The 17638-nt window shown below is 42.5% G+C and overlaps 1 protein-coding gene across 2 annotated transcripts in view; it reads left to right on the forward strand.

Annotated features, from left to right (window-relative positions):
- NFXL1 (nuclear transcription factor, X-box binding like 1) overlaps positions 1-17638 on the forward strand; it is a 149926-nt gene that overhangs the window by 77194 nt on the left and 55094 nt on the right. For both annotated transcript variants that reach the window (XM_077477531.1, XM_077477532.1), the window contains exons 16-18: positions 6286-6307; positions 7554-7688; positions 8932-9098. In XM_077477531.1, the coding sequence (XP_077333657.1) occupies positions 6286-6307; positions 7554-7688; positions 8932-9098 (324 nt within the window). The remainder of the gene's footprint in view (positions 1-6285; positions 6308-7553; positions 7689-8931; positions 9099-17638) is intronic.

Here is a 17638-nt window from a genome sequence, read left to right on the forward strand (position 1 = left end):
TCCTGGCATTTTTATAACTTCCAGTGTGCATGGGGCCTTAAAGTGTGTGTATAACCAAACCTTTTATTTGTGGCTTTAATAAGAACCTTAAAGTAAATGTAAAGTCTCGTATTGTTTTCTATAAAAATAACAAACATGTTATACTTACCTGCTCTATGCAGTGGATTTGCACAGAGCAGCCCTGATCCTCCTCTTCTGGTGCCTCTTCTGTGCTCTTGGCCCTCCCTCCTGTTTAGTGCACCCACAGCAAGCAGCTTGCTATGGGGGCACCCGAGCCGAGCTGCAGCTCCATGTGTCCATTCAGACACCAAGCTGTGGTTTGGCCCCCACCACCTCTCTCTCTCTCCTGTTTGGCTAACTGACTTTGACAGCAGCGGGAGCCAACGGCGTCTCAGCCAATAAGGAGGGAGAGTCACAGACAGGGAAACGCTTGTGGTCATCACTGGACAGAGATGGTGCTCAGGTAAGTATTAGGGGGCTGCTGCACTCTGAATGCAGTAAGATATGCAGTAAGAAAAAAAAACCTTCTGACTTTAGAACCCCTTTAAAGTTCTCTGTCAAGTATTTAGTGCTGTCCCATCTCTGCTTGTCATGGTGACCATTGGGGGAGAAACTAGAACATCAGCTGATGGTACATTTTTCCAACGGGGACACTTGTTCTGTCTAATAGAGTACTCTCCCTCATTACATAGAGAACTTTTCTCACTACCATTTGCATTTCAGTGGCAGGAAATCAAGGGACGTATCCCCACGGGCACACAAATGGGAATAATACAGTATTTTTAGTGATGATGAGCTTTCTGTATGATTTGACCGTGATATTAACTATAGAGCATTTTGCAAGGCACGTAAATCGCTCATCAATTTTTCTGAAGTGTGCCATATGTACAGTTAATAATACATTGTAGATTGTGTTATTGTCTACATGCTCTTTATGTATTCATTTACATTTGGGACTGATCTTTGGAAGAAACAGGTTCATGTTACCTTAATATCCTTTGCATGGTTTTTATTACTTCCTCTATGAAGGTTGTTTTATGATGATGAGATGTCTGGTCCTCGCTCTGTGACAAGTGCAACATGACTCTGCTTTAATGCTTCCAGATGTAGCCTCTGTTCTCCTTTTTTGCTTCATTGATCACTGGCTTCAGGAGAAGCCATTTTATATATATATATATCCCTGTATTATCACTGTAAGTCAATTTTAGGTCTAGACAAAAGTAATGAAAAATTTCTTTTGGCCGTGCAGTTTATTTTTTAGTTCTAGGTTTGTAGCTTATTACTATCAGCCAGGGCTGAAAAATATATTTTAACCACTACAATACAGGGCACTTTCACCCCCTTCCTTCCCAGACCAATTTTCAGCTTTCAGCGCTCTAGCGCTTTCAGTGACAATTGCGCGGTCATGCTACACTGTACCCAAATGAAATTGTTATCATTTTGTTCGCACAAATAGAGCTTTATTTTGGTGTTATTTATTCACGACTCCGTTTTGTTTTTTTTTGCGATATAAGCGCAAAAATAGCGGAAATTTGGAAAAAAAACAATATTTTCTTTTTTCTATTTGAAAAGAAATCCAATAAAATCAAATTTTGTCATAAATTTAAGCCAAAATGTATTCTGCTACATGTTTTTGGTAAAAAAAATTCCGTTAAGTGTATAATAATTGGTTTGTGTGATCACGGACATATGTACGCAAATGATCATGTACATATGTGTGCAGGTGATCACGTACATATGTGTGCAGATAATCATTGGGACATGTGATTTTAGTGGGACATATGTGGGGGACATGTTTTTATTATTAGGGACATGTGTTTTTATTATTTGGGGACATGTATGTTTTGGGGACATATGTGGGGACTGTGTTTGTACTGTGTGGTGTGTTGTGTGTTTACACTGATCATCAGTGAGTAAAAAGCTGTAAAAAGCAGCCCATACTCACTGATCATCAGCCGGCTGCAGCGTTCTGCTCTCCTCTCCTCAGCGGTGACTTCCGTGTGAGGAGAGGAGAGCCGATTGCCTAGCAACCGGCTGTTTGTTTACATCACATGACGGCCGTGATTGGACACGGCCGTCATGTGATCAGGAGGGCCAATCACAGAGCCCTCCTGCCGATCTGAGATGTGCCGTGTCCGGGTGACACGAGCACATCGGGATCGCACCGCTGCGCGGGCGCGCGCGTGATCCCGCTACTCCTGAATGACGTTCCTGAACGTCCTATCAGGAGTAGACGGCTCCCACCCGGCCGTATATATGCATTGGCCGGGTGGGAAGTGGTTAAAAAACCATGATAAATTTTCAGTTTCACTTTCATATTGTTAAAAGTCCTGCTTTTAGAGCACCCACCCAGTGTTACCTTTTTTTAAATATTGCCTTTATTAGCCAGAAACCCTCTTCTGCACTCCTGTGACCTAAGCTTCACTTTTATACTGAGGCCTGACTTCACCTGGTTTTATCGCAAAGTTCCACTAAAGAGTGCATTTATGGGCCACCAAGTTGCTTTCATTGGACAGGGGAATGGTGTTTGGTAAAACTTCCAGATCAGAGGGTTGCAAGGAAGATACTCTTCTGGCTGGTGAAGAAAATCGGTTACAAAAGGCATGTTCTATTTGTTTTTATATTAGTGGAACATTGGTCAGAAAATGAAGTCCTGCCAGATCACTTCAGGCTGGCCGTCTTTCCAGGTATAGCTTTGTAAAACATTACAAATAAGTGCCTATACTGTTTAAAATCCAGTTGCACACTGACTCACCTTACTATGCACATGCTTAGCTGCTCACTGTTTTTCAGCATTCTGCCGAAAATGTAAAGGCCGATCTACTGACAGCCTAAAAATGTACTGCTGCTCATGGGGCTCTGGGCTTCAGCAAAATGGCAGCCTTCAGCAAACAAGAACAATGCTGGATTCAATTTACAGCACACATTATTTTGGTAGCATACCGTATATACTCGAGTATAGGCCGACCCGAATATAAGCCGAGGCCCCCAATTTACCCCCAAAAAAACTGGCAAACTTATTGACTCGTGTATAAGCCGAGGGTGAGACATGCCTGTCCATCCCTGTGTGTGTGTGTCCGTCCATCCCTGTGTGTCCGTCCATCCCTGTGTGTCCGTCCATCCCTGTGTGTCCGTCCATCCCTGTGTGTCCGTCCATCCCTGTGTGTCCGTCCATCCATCCCTGTGTGTGTGTGTGTCCATCCATCCATCCATCCCTGTGTGTGTGTGTCTCCATCCATCCATCCCTGTGTGTGTGTGTGTCTCCATCCATCCATCCATCCCTGTGTGTGTGTGTATCCATCCATGTGTGTGTGTGTGTGTGTGTGTGTGTGTGTGTGTCCAGCCTACCTGTGTCCCGAGCCTTTGTCCCGAGCCTCCGTCCCGTGCCTTGCCTCCTTGCCTCCGTCCCGTGCCGTGCCTTGCCTCCGTCCCGTGTCGTGCCTTGCCTCCGTCCCGTCCCGTCCCGTGCCGTGCCGTGCCTTGCCTTGCCTCCGTCCCGTGCCCTCTTCGTCGGCGCCTCGGCGGCCATTGTAAAATTCAAAAGCCGCGCCTCCGCCTTCGCCTGTGATAGGCGGAACACTGAATTTCCCAGCAGCCTGTGTTCCGCCTATCACGGACATCGTATCATCCTCGTCCGTAGTACGAGGATGATACGATGTCCGTGATAGGCGGAACACAGGCTGCTGGGAAATTCAGTGTTCCGCCTATCACAGGCGAAGGCGGAGCCGGAGGCGCGGCTTTTGAACTATAGAATGGCCGCTGTCTGTCTGCTCGACACGCTGATCGAGCGGGCAGACAGCGATGACTCGAGTATAAGCCGAGGGGGGCACTTTCAGCCTCAAAAAAGAGGCTGAAAATCTCGGCTTATACTCGAGTATATACGGTAATTATTAATGTGTAATTTTCCTCGCTAAAGAACATTATTTTTAATCAAGCTGTTATGGGTATAGTTCTGCTTTAGGGGTCGTGTACAGTACAGTGCCTAACCTTTAGGAGCTCCTAAACTCTACTCCATAAAAACCTATGTGTCAATGTACACATAGACTTTTAGGAGAGTTTAGGAGCTGCTGCGGTTAGGGGAGCACTCCTCACAGTGCATCCAACACGGCGCATTGAACCTGGGCACCCTAGTGGGATAGGAAAGCCTGGAAAGGTGGCAGCAAGAGGGGTGGGAGACCTCTCGCTGCCACCTGTAAAAGTGATTGGGTGGCTGTAGAACCGCTTGATCACTTCTACTAGAAAGGAAATTGGCAGCAGCAAATTTGATACCAGAATCATACATGTTCCTGTCCAAGGATGACACCGCTCCTGTCAGTGGATGGGAAGAGGTTAAAATCCTTGTACTATACATTGATCACCCAGAGGCCATTGTTGGGGTGTGTGTGTCTCAACAAAAGTGGAGCCATTTGCCAAGCAAACAGTTGCAAAGTCCTGCCAATAGCCCATTTTCTCTCTAACTGAAGCCCAAAACAGGATCAATTCAGTTATGCTACTTGAGAAAATTCAAGCTAAATTGACTGATAAAAAAACAAACAAAAAAACTGACAACTCTGGATTTCATCCTGCTGGCTTCAACTACAGCCTTAGGGGCTTTAAACAGGGGAGAGTGCTTCTTGCTTCCTGAGACCTTCCGTATCAAAGCAGAAACCTCGTTTCAAAACCCCTTCTGCCAAACAAATGGCAACCCCGGAAACATAGAGGTGAGGAAGACTGAGAAAGCCTCGATAGGCGAAAGGACACCGTGTACCACCTAGTCAATACTTTGACTTTGGCTTCCCCTAGGGAAATATTTAAAATGCCTTCATAGACCAACTGAAAGGAAAAGTTCCAAAGCACTTTCTGAGGCCAGATTCGAATACCATGCCCGCATGTAGGGAAATTTGTCAGAGTTAAGCAGCAGCCTATAAATGGTAGATAAATCGCCCTTGTTCCCTGCCTCCTGGGTACACCTTGTCTCATAGTGAGTGACTGTAATATCCTTCGACACCGATGGGCCCAAGGAATGCAAGAAATGGGAGATAATGAAAGCCTTGGGAGTCAAAAAGTGCCCAATTTTGTACAGACCCTAATTAAGGTACCAACGGAAAGCATCAGGTTCTAGGCCAGGGGGAAAGGTGGGATTATTAAATAGATGGTTTAGAGGATGATAGGGGGAGACCAGCTTGTGATTGTTTCGCACTCAATGTGGGCACCCTACACTTTGCTAACTGCCACGCTCACCACCGTCCGCTCAATTACTATCCAATTTGGCTTTTCTGTACGCACATAGACTGCGGATAGCTGAGCTACTTGTGCAGCCTGATAGTACCCAACGAGATGGGGGAGACCAAGACCGCCCTCTGTTTTTATGTGCAAATAGGACCCGTTTGGAAAGTCTATGACCCTTGCCCAATAAATAGGATATCGTAATCATAAGGTAAAGGACTACAACTCAAGTCTAGGAAATTAATTTCTCCCACACTCATGGAAGTTAACAGATGCCAGCCTCATTGGTCGGGCAAAAGTGTTCCAATCCTCTCGCTTGAAGGGCCTACCCTGTGAGCAATTGTCGCTTCAAAGAAGCTCAGGGACCACATTTTTTGCCCTCAACCAGGAGCAATTTGGCACTTGCTTTTGCCATGATGCTCTGAGACAGTTGTGGCAAAATCGCATTGTCATTCAGGATGAATGGAAACCAAATGCGTGTTGTGCAGTTTGGTGCATTTTGGAGTTGTGGGCAGAATTGTAGCAATTCTGCCCACAATTCTAAATTGCCCATATGTGAATGGGATCTAAAAGGAATTATTCTGCACAAAAACTACAAAAATAAATTTTTTGGGGGACTTGTGAAGGTAGTGAAATACAAAGCTACTTTTCGCTCTACAGTGCTTCGATCCCCTGGTAGCTAAATTTGCCACATTATACCAGTAAGTGAGACCTTTTATATAGTAGTGTACAAATCTACTATAGTGGGTTTTGGAAATAAGATAGGCAAGAAAAATAGGGAAGCAATATTGTGCGTCACTCATAGCAATTGGCTTTTTGTGCATTTCAGAGGAAAAATCTGGTTGTTGTGGGCAACACAGGAATATCCATTCTAGCTGTAAAATCACTTCACTTTGATGAATTCCTCTAAATATTTTAAACTTCGAAAATAGGTGGTTCTCCTGAGAAATCAAATCTGACTTGAGCATTTTCACTATATTGCTTATAACAATGGTTATTTGTTTCACTTAGTTTCGTATACTCTTATTACATACTTTTTTCCCCTTCTTTCATAATTATTTTCCCCTTTTTCTCTCCCAGGGAATGTCTCGGCAAACATGAGGTAAGGTTATAAAGCTGCATGTTTGTTATTGGGAAGAGAGCATGTCTATATTACCTGGGCCAGACAGCTGCAGTATGTCAATCAGCTGTTGAAGGCGAAGTTCACCTTTTCGAACCTGTTGCATCCCCCCCACCCCACCCCCCCATCCCCTCTCCCTGCAACAGCTGATGGGGGATCTTCTCCCAGCACCCACGGTCACGATTTAAAAACAGCGTGGCCATGCAGGGCTCTGCCCAATGGCTGCAGCATCCATTCTCTGTTTCCTGTGCATGAATGCCTACAAGTACCATCATCTACGGGGGCTGATGGCTTGTAGTTCTCAAGGAACTGTGAGGGCACTAGTTAGCGCTCTCATAGTTAATCGACTCTTCATGCCATTTTCTAACGGCCTGCCCATACAAGGTATGGGACCGACAGCTTGGGGAGTTTCAACCGGATGCAGTACTTTAATTTTTTTTTTTATTTGTAACAGGTGAACTTCTCCTTTAAGAAAATCATCTTTTTGATAACCTATAGAAGGCTTTGTTTTGCTTTCTATACCTGAGAAGAACCAATGATTTCCATGCAGTGTCTGCTGGAAAACAAACAATACTCTGGTGTCTGCATATATGCTTGAGACCCGAATTGCTAGTTACTATATGGACACCAGTCTGTTTATTTCAAGTTTTCAGGAGCATCTGATGGTCATTTGTATTATTGTGCTGACGTTTTACATCTGTTATAGCGTAAATAGAGCCATTTACATCAATCACAATTCCCTGTGCGTACCATACATATGCACATTAAAGCCAGTTTGGGAATATTCCCATCTATATATCTGTACATTTTGTACTGATATGTGTGACATAGTGAGAGGAGACCGGAGCACCTGGTGCAGGACTGCACAAACCAAGAGGGAACACATAAATTACACTGGGCTGGGACTCAAACCCAGGACTCCAAGCTACAATGCTAAAACTTGGCCCCATATAGGATTATCATCCTATATTCACCATAAGTGTTTCAATTCTGACTGTACAGTCTTTGTGCAATCTCCTTAAAATTTACCAAAGCTATGTAATATCCTTTAAATGTATATCCAGTGAAGGAGGACGTTGCACTACATAGGATGTTGGTAGATATAAAAGAGATTACTCATTCAGATTGTAAATTGTGTGGTAAGCGTTAGAGGGTCATGATACAATCTGCATTAATATTTAGTGTTGGACATATCTCTTCAATCTAACTTTGTTTTTTCTTTTTTTAGATAAGCCCATTGCCATGCAATTCTGCTGGCCCATTTTCTTGTAAGAGGCCCTGTGGGCGTTTCCTTGCTTGTGGCAACCACACTTGCTTAAAAGAATGTCATAAAGTCACTGAGGATAATGGTAACAAAGAGAAGGTAATGATTGGAGTTATTCTGTATTTTCTGATTTTGTTTGAGGTTCATAGGAATTACATCCCATTCACTTAAACTAATTTTAAAGAGACTGTCAAAGACAAAACCTAAAGCTGCTGCAGGCATAATGTGCAGGCACCTAAAGGTGACTACACATAATTGTAGCAGCTTTAGAAACCATCCTGTCGCTGTCAAATGTTGTGCTTACAGGCAAAGCATCACCATTTTCTTGTAGTACTAAAGCTTGCTTGCCCTTTTTAATTCCTGTTGGTTAGCTACCCTGTCATCATAGTTATGATCCACTAGAAACTGACATTTTTGACCTATTAGCTACAGTATATAGTTGGTAAAAAGTTGTGACCAGTCATGGCAGCTAAAATGCAGTGTGGGCTTTGTGGGCTTCCAATTGCATAGTGAGCTATTATTACCTTTTTAGCAAATATATTGCAAGTACCTAATCAATTCTGTTCTGGACATATTAAGGGGGGCTTATATGTTGGAGCATTAATTTGTAAAGGGACTGAAATGTTAATGATCTCTAGCAGTTCCATGCAACAGGTAGTCAGTCCCTGACCATCCCTTATATCATGCCTGCAATTTTCTGTAGCATAACAAACACAAAATATTATATGCAGTCCTTTGGTGATATCGGGTGCCCTGCGTACTCATTCAGACTACTTAAAGTGGTTGTAAACCCTTACAAACCACTTTGACCTACAGGTAAGCCTAGATTAAGGCTTACCTGTAGGTCCAAGAAATATCTCCCGAACCTATACGGTTTAGGAGATATTTGCCCAAAGAAGGGCACCGCTGTCTACGGCACATGCGCCGTAGACAGCGGCGCGCAGGCGCACTGAGCGTGGCATCGTCGATGACGAAGATGCCGCGCGTCTCGGCTCCCGTGCGCATGCGCGGCTTCACCAAATGACAGCGGCGGAGCTCCGAGACCCCACCGCGAAGATGGATGCACCGGACTACAGGGGACAGCGGTGACTTCGCTGGCTCCTTTGTCAGGTGAGTGACACATAATGGGCTACTATGCGATGCATAGTAGTCCATTATGCTTTGCCTTTGCAGGGAATGAAAGCGGAAGTAAACGCATCAGGGTTTACTTCCTCTTTAAGGTAAATAAGAGGCCAAATACAATTCTTAGGTTAGCCTGCACATTTTCAGTGAATTAAAGCTGGATGTTCAGATTCTTGCATTTGATCAGTCAGAACCCTTTCTCTTTAAATTTGCCTTCTAGTCTGGTCCAGAATGTTTTGTGTGTGAAGAGGAATGCTCAAAACCTCGACCTCCAGGCTGCCCTCATCGTTGCAATCTCCGATGTCACCTCAAAGATTGCCCTCCGTGTGTTCAGATGATCAGGACCAAATGCCACTGCAAGATTAGCAATCTTTTCATCGAGTGCATGTATGTAAAAACTCCTCTTTCACAGTTTTGCATTGGGTGCATGTACTGTATGTAGAAATTCACCTGCATATTTTTAGGTTATTCCGAAACAAAAAAAATCCTCAAATCTAGATAAGAGACATTTTAAGTCTGTGTTTCTGTCACTGTGTAATGAGACTTTCTCCCTTACCTTGCATGGACCAAAGCTAAATATACAGCTACAGTACCGAGCAGTACCGTGTAGTGATTTCAGTTGTTTTGTATTTAAAAGTGTGATATGCTTTATAAAAAAAAAAAAAAAAAAAAAAAAAAAAAGCACGTCCACACTGTCTTTCACTAATTTGAAACTGAAAGTCTGCTTATTCTGTAAAGGAAACTGAAATTGCCACCCTAACACCCTGTCAGGTTAAATTCCTTCCTGCATAACTATTACCCTTTAATACTAGATGGTACCCTTTGGTATCATCTGCACAGTGCACTTAAACCAGGAATCCTCAAACTACGACCCTCCAGCTGTTTTGCGAAACTACACATCCCATGAGGCATTGTAAAACTCTGACATTCACAGACGTGACTAGGCATGATGGGAATTGTAGTTCCTGAACAACTGAAGGGCCATAGTTTGAAGACCCATGACTTGGACCCATCAGAAGAACCCCATTTTCCAGGTTATGAGATATCAGGCATGGGAATCTGTCATTTGGCCCAGGCACTGAAAAAATCCATTATCTTCTCTGTACAGTACAGTGCACAGGGGAATATTCATAGACCCTGGGTTATAGGCTGGCACCATCAGGTGATTGGACACTGGCAAAGCGTTTAAGGACATGCTCCCTGTGCACCTCCTTATAGCCAAGAGTCTTCAGTTTTTTTGCTAGTGTCTTAGGCTGCATGCACACTAGCAGCTCCTAAACTTACAGTGCCTTGCAAAAGTATTCGGCCCCCTTGAACTTTTCAACTTTTTGCCACATTTCAGGCTTCAAACATAAAGATATAAAATTTTAATTTTTTGTGAAGAATCACCAACAAGTGGGACAAAATTGTGAAGTGGAACGAAATCTATTGGATATTTTAAACTTTTTTAGCAAATAAAAAACTGAAAAGTGGTGCGTGCAAAATTATTCGGCCCCTTTTACTTTCAGTGCAGCAAACTCACTCCAGAAGTTCAGCGAGGATCTCTGAATGATCCAATGTTGTCCTAAATGACTGATGGTGATAAATAGAATCCACCTGTGTGTAATCAAGTCTCTGTATAAATGCACCTGCTCTGTGATAGTCTCAGGGTTCTGTTGAAAGCACAGAGAGCATCATGAAGACCAAGGAACACACCAGGCAGGTCCGTAATACTGTTGTGGAGAAGTTTAAAGCCGGATTTGGATACAAAAAGATTTCCCAAGCTTTAAACATCCCAAGGAGCACTGTGCAAGCGATCATTTTGAAATGGAAGGAGTATCAGACCACTGCAAATCTACCAAGACCTGGCCGTCCCTCTAAACTTTCAGCTCAGACAAGAAGAAGACTGATCAGAGATGCAGCCAAGAGGCCCATGATCACTCTGGATGAACTGCAGAGAACTACAGCTGAGGTGGGAGAGTCTGTCCATAGGACAACAATCAGTCGTACACTGAACAAATCTGGCCTTTATGGAAGAGTGGCAAGAAGAAAGCCATTTCTCAAAGATATCCATAAAAAGTCTTTTCTAAAGTTTGCCACAAGCCACCTGGGAGACACACCAAACATGTGGAAGAAGGTGCTCTGGTCAGATGAAACCAAAATCAAACTTTTTGCCCTCAATGCAAAACGTTATGTTTGGCGTAAAAGCAACACAGCTCATCACCCTCAACACACCATCCCCACTGTCAAACATGGTGGTAGCAGCATCATGGTTTGGGCCTGCTTTTCTTCAGCAGGGACAGGGAAGATGGTTAAAATTGAGGGGAAGATGGATGCAGCCAAATACAGGACCATTCTGGATGAAAACCTGTTGGAGTCTGCAAGAGACCTGAAACTGGGACGGAGATTTATCTTCCAACAAGACAATGATCCCAAACGTACAGCAAAATCTACAAAGGAATGGTTCACAAATAAACGTATCCAGGTGTTAGAATGGCCAAGTCAAAGTCCAGACCTGAATCCAATCGAGAATCTGTGGAAAGAGCTGAAAACTGCTGTTCACAAACGCTCTCCATCCAACCTCACTGAGCTCAAGCTGTTTTGAAAGGAAGAATGGGGAAGAATTTCAGTCTCTCGATGTACAAAACTGATAGAGACATACCCCAAGCGACTTGCAGCTGTAATCGCAGCAAAAGGTGGCTCTACAAAGTATTAACGCAAGGGGGCCGAACAATTTTGCACGCTCCACTTTTCATTTTTTTTATTAAAAAAAGTTTCAAAAATCCAATAGATTTCGTTCCACTTCACAATTGTGTCCCACTTGTTGGTGATTCTTCACAAAAAATAAAAATGTTATATCTTTATGTTTGAAGCCTGAAATGTGGCAAAAGGTTGAAAAGTTGCACTGTAAGTGTAAAAGCTTTTGGTGTTTTTTTTTTTTTTTTTGCCAAAGCTCCTTAACTCAACTCCCTAAAAGCCTATGTGTCAAAGTACACGTAGGCATTTAGCAGAGTTTAGGAGCTGCTGCAGTTAGAGGAGCTTCAACCCCCCTCTGCTGAACGCAGAAGAATCGCATTTAGGATAGGAACGCTTTGAATACGCAGTCAAATTATGGCGCTTTTTGAATACATTTTGCATGTGTACATTAAACATTAAGGTGATGGACCTCCTCTCCCTCATGGAGAAATCAATCTTCACTTAACTAGTTTATTGTATCTTTGAATTCAACTCTACACTGTCATCTAATATCGGTTTAAGCATTAGGGAGGCACTGTGGCTAGTAGAATAAATTTACTTATCGGCTGTAATAAGATAATCCTGTAGCACTCTGTATTAGGTCATATGACCAGAACTGTTGCAGGTTAAAAATTCTCCTCTCCTCATGTTATACTTGGGTCACGCAACCTGAAATACGAATTTCTCATTACAGCTGAAAGGTAAGCTCATGTTGGCTTTAATACCCTTTCCTTCAATGCCTAATGCTTGTCTAACTACTTTAAAGGTTAAGTTCACTTTAAAAATAAATAAATGCACATCTTTTTGCAGGTAAAAAAAAAAGATGCATTTATTATCCCTTTCATGACTAAGCCTATTTTTGACATTTTGGTTTTTACACGTTAAAATCCATATTTTTTACTAGAAAATTACTTGGAACCCCTAAACATTATATATATTTTTTTAGCAGAGACTCTAGAAAATAAAACGGCGATTGTTCCAATATTTTATGTCACACGGTATTTGCGCAGCAGTGTTTTAAACGCAACTTTTTGGGAAAAGGGACACTTTCATGAATTAAAAAAAAAACGAAACAGTAAAATTAGCCCAATTTTTTTGCATAATGTGAAAGATAATGTTACGCAGAGTAAATAGATACCAAACATGTCACACTTTATAATTGCATGCACTCGTGGAATGACGACAAACTACGGTACCTAAAAATCTCAATAGGCGGCTTTTTTTTTTTTTTCCGGTTACCAGGTTAGAGTTACAGAGGAGGTCTAGTGCTAGAATTATTGCTCTCGCTCTGACGATCGCGGCGATACCTCACATGTGTGATTTGAACACAGTTTACATATGCGGGCGCGACTTCCGTATGCGTTTTCTTTGCTTTGCAAGCTCGCGGGGACGGCGGGTGTTCTAGAAAAAAAAATTGTTTTCATATTTATTTTAAAATGTATAAATAGTTTTTTTAAAAAAGAAAATTTTTGATCACTTTTATTGCTGTCACAAGGAATGTAAACATCCCTTGTGACAGTAATAGGTGGTGACAGGTACTCTTTATGGAGGGATCGGGGGTCTAAAAGACTGCTTATATTTTTAAATCCGGTGTCATTGGCAGCCGAGTAAACGGGAAGTGACGTTATGACGTCGCTTCCGTGTTTACTATTAGGAGACTGGAATGAAGCCGCTTACGGCTACATTCCAGTCCCTCCCCAGCCACCGGAGGCATCGGATTCGCCATCGGTGCTCCCGATTGAACGGGAGCCCCGGTAAGGGTGGCGGGAGGAGGGGACGTCCCCTCCCGCTCCTCCGGCTTAACAGCCGAGTGGCTTTTAGCCGCATCGGTTGTTATGGCTGGAAAGCCAATCGCCGCTCTGAAAAACGGTACCGGGATCATGCCTGCAGGTGCGGGCATCATCCCGGTATAACCCCCGGAAGCCGAGTATGCACATCTGCGTACGCTCGGTGGCAAGGGGTTATTATTTTTCTTATTGGGAGCCTGGAAAGCATTGCACCCACGATCGGCAGATCATGGGTGCTGATAGGGAAACCCCAGAACTCAAGGGAAATAATTTCACATATACACGTCACTTCCAGAGTTCTCTGGGAAAAGCCAGAGATAGGCGTCTTCACACCTGGAGGTGTAAATGGCAGCTGTTACTTCATATTACTTCTAACATATTTGCACCAAGTATATCTGCTTAATGAGAAACACATGTTTTGATACTCATTACTAAATGTTTGATAGGGTAAATGGAACAGCCATTTTATTTATTGGTGCTATGCGGGGCTCTTGCAGGCTCTGTTTGTGGGTGGAACTCCACTTTAAGATGCTGTATATAGTATTTTATAGTAATATCAGCATATAGTACTATATAAACAATTAGAACATATGCAACTACAATAGTGACTGTAACCACACAAATTTAAAGTCCTAAAAACATAGTTATGTATGATTGTTTATAGTGCTAGCTATTTTATTTTTCCAACTTTTTTGTTTAACTTGTTTTTTTTTTATTACATGTTAGTTTTTTGTTTTTTATTGCTTATCAGTTGCGGCTGGTGGTATATTTTTTGGGGGGGAGGGGGGAGCCAAACCCGCCAACGTCATTGTATTTTTTTTCTCATTCATTGCTTATATACGAATTGTAAATTTATTGGGCATAGCTGATTTCCACGTATAATGCCAGCAATATTGGAAGAAGTCTGTTGGTTATTTGGATTATTTGAGTAACTCCAAGATGTGACAAAGCTTCAAGATAAAGTTGTTTTGATGAAATGCAGAGCTTAGTTACATGACCTTCTTGTTTAGGAGTGAGGAGGCTGCTGGAAGGACAAAGTGTCCTCATATCTAAATGTCACTTTTTTTTCTTGTTAAGGTAGCACTGCCTGGCAATTTCTACATGCGATTGTCTGATTTTATATCTTATTTAATAAGCAATGTTATGCTATTAGCGGTTTATCTATTATGAGTATACACTCACACACAAAGTATAGCTGCCTTTCCATGTTAGAAAAGTAAAGCTGAGGGAAAGTGATATTCCAATCTGGGTTAGAAGGATTGTTGGGTGAATTGGAAGCACAACAATCTGTTTGCTTTTGGAATAAGACTTAATTGGACATTAATGTCTACATAAGCTCTATACAGTGCATCTGGAAAGTATTCACAGCACTTCACTTTTTCCACAATTTGTTATGTTACAGCCTGATTCCAAAATGGATTAAATTAATTGTTTTCCTCAAAATTCTACCAATAATACGCCATAATGACAACATGAAAGAAGTTTATTTGAAATTTTTGCAGATTTATTAAAAAAACAATCACATGTACATAAATATTCACAGCCTTTGCCATGACACTCCAAATTGAGCTCACGTGCATCCTGTTTCCACTGATCATCATAGATCTGGGAAAGGGTACAGAAAAATGTCTGCAGCATTGAAGGTTCCAATGAGCACAGTGGCTTCCATCTGTAAATGGAAGACGTTTGAAGCCACCAGGACTGTTCCTAGAGCGGGCAGCCCAGCCAAACTGAACAATTGGGGGAAGAAGGGCCTTAGTCAGGGATGAGATCAAGAAACCCAGTAGTCACAGAGCTCCAGCAAGAACCTTCCAGAAGGCTAGCAAGCTTCTTGTATTGAGGAAACCAGGCACCGCTCATCACCTGGCCGATACCATCCCCACAGTGAAGCATGGTGGTGGCAGCATCATGCTGTAGGGATGTATTTCAGCGGCAGGAACTGGGAGACTAGTCGGGATCGAGGGAAAGATGAATGCAGCAATGTACAGAAACCTCCTTGATGAAAACCTGGCCCATAGCGCTCTGGACCTCAGACTGGGGCGAAGGTTCATCTTCCAACAGGACAATGACCCTAAGCACACAGCCAAGATAACAAAAATGTGGCTACGAGACAACTCTGTTAATGTCCTTGAGTGGCCCAGCCAGATCCCAGATTTGAGGCTGCAATTGGTGCCAAAGGGGCATCAACAAAGTATTGAGCAAACTACATGGGGTTACCTTTTAAAGTTTTTTTTCAATAAATAGGTTATTCTATCTTTCACTTTTTGGTTGCATTTTATATATGTTGAAGATACCACAAAGTGCCCTTTCTCCTTTCCCCTTTCATGGGTTTAAATAAAGGCTGTGAATACTGTATTTATTGACGTTTAACACGCACTTTTTTACCCTGAAAACAGAGGGTAAACCGCGTCTACGTGTTATATGCCGATATATCTGGTGTTTTTTTTTACCAACGGGATCGGGCGGTCTGCCCTTTGTGCCACCCATTGGGAGGGTGTAAGGCCGGCCGCCCTGCATCTCCTGACCACAGCACAGCGCTGCCAGCATGTTTTAAACTTCAGAAAGCATTACTGCCAGCCCTTTCTCATATACCGCTCCTCCTGTGTCACTATCAGTGTAAATATAAGCCTCTAAATCCCTCTATTAATGCCGCTTGTTCTGGCTGACCTCCTCGACTGTAGCTTTTCATTGGAGGATGAGAGTCATGAAAGAGAAGAGAGCAGTTATATGACCGGGTCCATGGCATTAATGGAAGTATTTAGAAGCTTTGATTTACAATGAGTGACACAGGAAGGGTGGTGAATGAGAAATGGTTGGCAGTGATGTTTTCTATACTTTAGAGTATGCTGGTAATGCTGTCCCAGGAGACTGGGGGTCTCCTGGGAGTGCAGAGGAGGGGGGGGGGGGCTTTATACCGAAAGGGGTCTGAGTACTATGCGGGGGGCTGTGTGTTATGCAGGGGCCTGTGTAAAGTTTTTTTTTTTTTTTTTTTCCCCTATAACTTCCCTCTTAAAGTTAAGGTGCGTGTTATGCACCTGTGCGTGTTCTTTGCCGATAAATACGGTACTTATGTACATGTGTTTTATTTATATTTTTTCACGTTATTATGGGTTATTGTTTGTAGAATTTTTAGGAAAATAATGCATTTAATCCATTGTGGAATAAGGCTGTAACATAACAAAATGTGGAAAAGGTGAAGCGCTGTGAATAGATTCCGGTTCACATTATGCCATTTTTTTGGGATGTTTCATTATATGATGTTAGTACTTTATAAGAACATATATGTTCTATGTAATTTCTGGATTTTTTTTTTTTAGTTTAGGTCAAGATTGTTCTATAAGAATATTGCACTTATCTATTTTCATAATAGAGATGGTCATACTATCATTTTGAGCACTAGGTGTTGGATAATGTTTTTAGCAAAAAATTGTCATGGGTTTAAACTCCACGCCATTCTATCCAAAGCTAAAAAGAAAATGTTTTGGCTTTAGATGCATTTTAAAGTGATTGTAAAGATATTTAAAAAACTGTTTGTTTTTACCTGCTCTGTGCAATGGATTTGCTCAGAGCAGCCCTGAACCGCTTCTTCGTGGGTCCCCTGCCGGTACTCCTGTCTTCTCTAGTTCTGCGAGTTCACCCATAGCAAGCCACTTGCTAGGGGGCACCCCAGTTGCACTTTATGCGTCGCTTTATGCGTCACAGTTACACACTGTGTCGCTCAGCCCCACCTCCGCCTATTGCTCCCGCTGCTGCCTCTCAGTCCCTACGTGAAGAGGGAAAGAGGAGAGAAGACTTCTGCCGAACACAGCACTGGATCACGTAAGGAAAGTGTAAAGGGGGGTGAAGGGAGCAATTCTACTAACTAAACATTTTTACCCTATTGCAGAGAATGCATTAAAATGTCAACCCCATACTTCATATTCCTGATATGTCCCTGTTGTACCATGTACAAAGTACCCTGTTCTCTTTTTGTATTGCTTCTTTTATGTGAAATCCCTGGTGTTCCCGTTAGTCCCCTTGCTTTCTTATTTTAAAATGACCACACTAAGCAGGAGAGCACACCGTGTTTAGTTCTCTAGCTGTGCTGGGAACTGAGTGTACTTTCCTCTGAAGATCAGACTTGACCTGACATGCCCCCGCTTTTTTTATATTTATACAAAAAATGTTTTGCCTTTCATTTTTATTTTAAACTGAATGGGTTGTTTTACAAGGTGATCATTTACAATCACTTTAAGATAAAAAATGTTTAGGCTTGTCGCCAGTTATTCCCCTCAATAAACATTAATTATTTGTAAGCATTTAGGAGTATGGATTCATCCTTTGGTACCCAATCATTTGCTGGATCCCAGGAACTGAAGCTGTTAGGAAGATTCTACCAGCGCAAAGATCACTCATGTGAGGGTGATTTGTTCAGGGGAATTTTCA

The sequence above is a fragment of the Lithobates pipiens genome, unplaced genomic scaffold (genome assembly GCF_037356315.1).
Source record: "Lithobates pipiens isolate NorthernLeopardFrog02 unplaced genomic scaffold, aLitPip1_a1.2 Scaffold_13, whole genome shotgun sequence".
Classification (NCBI taxonomy): domain Eukaryota; kingdom Metazoa; phylum Chordata; class Amphibia; order Anura; family Ranidae; genus Lithobates; species Lithobates pipiens.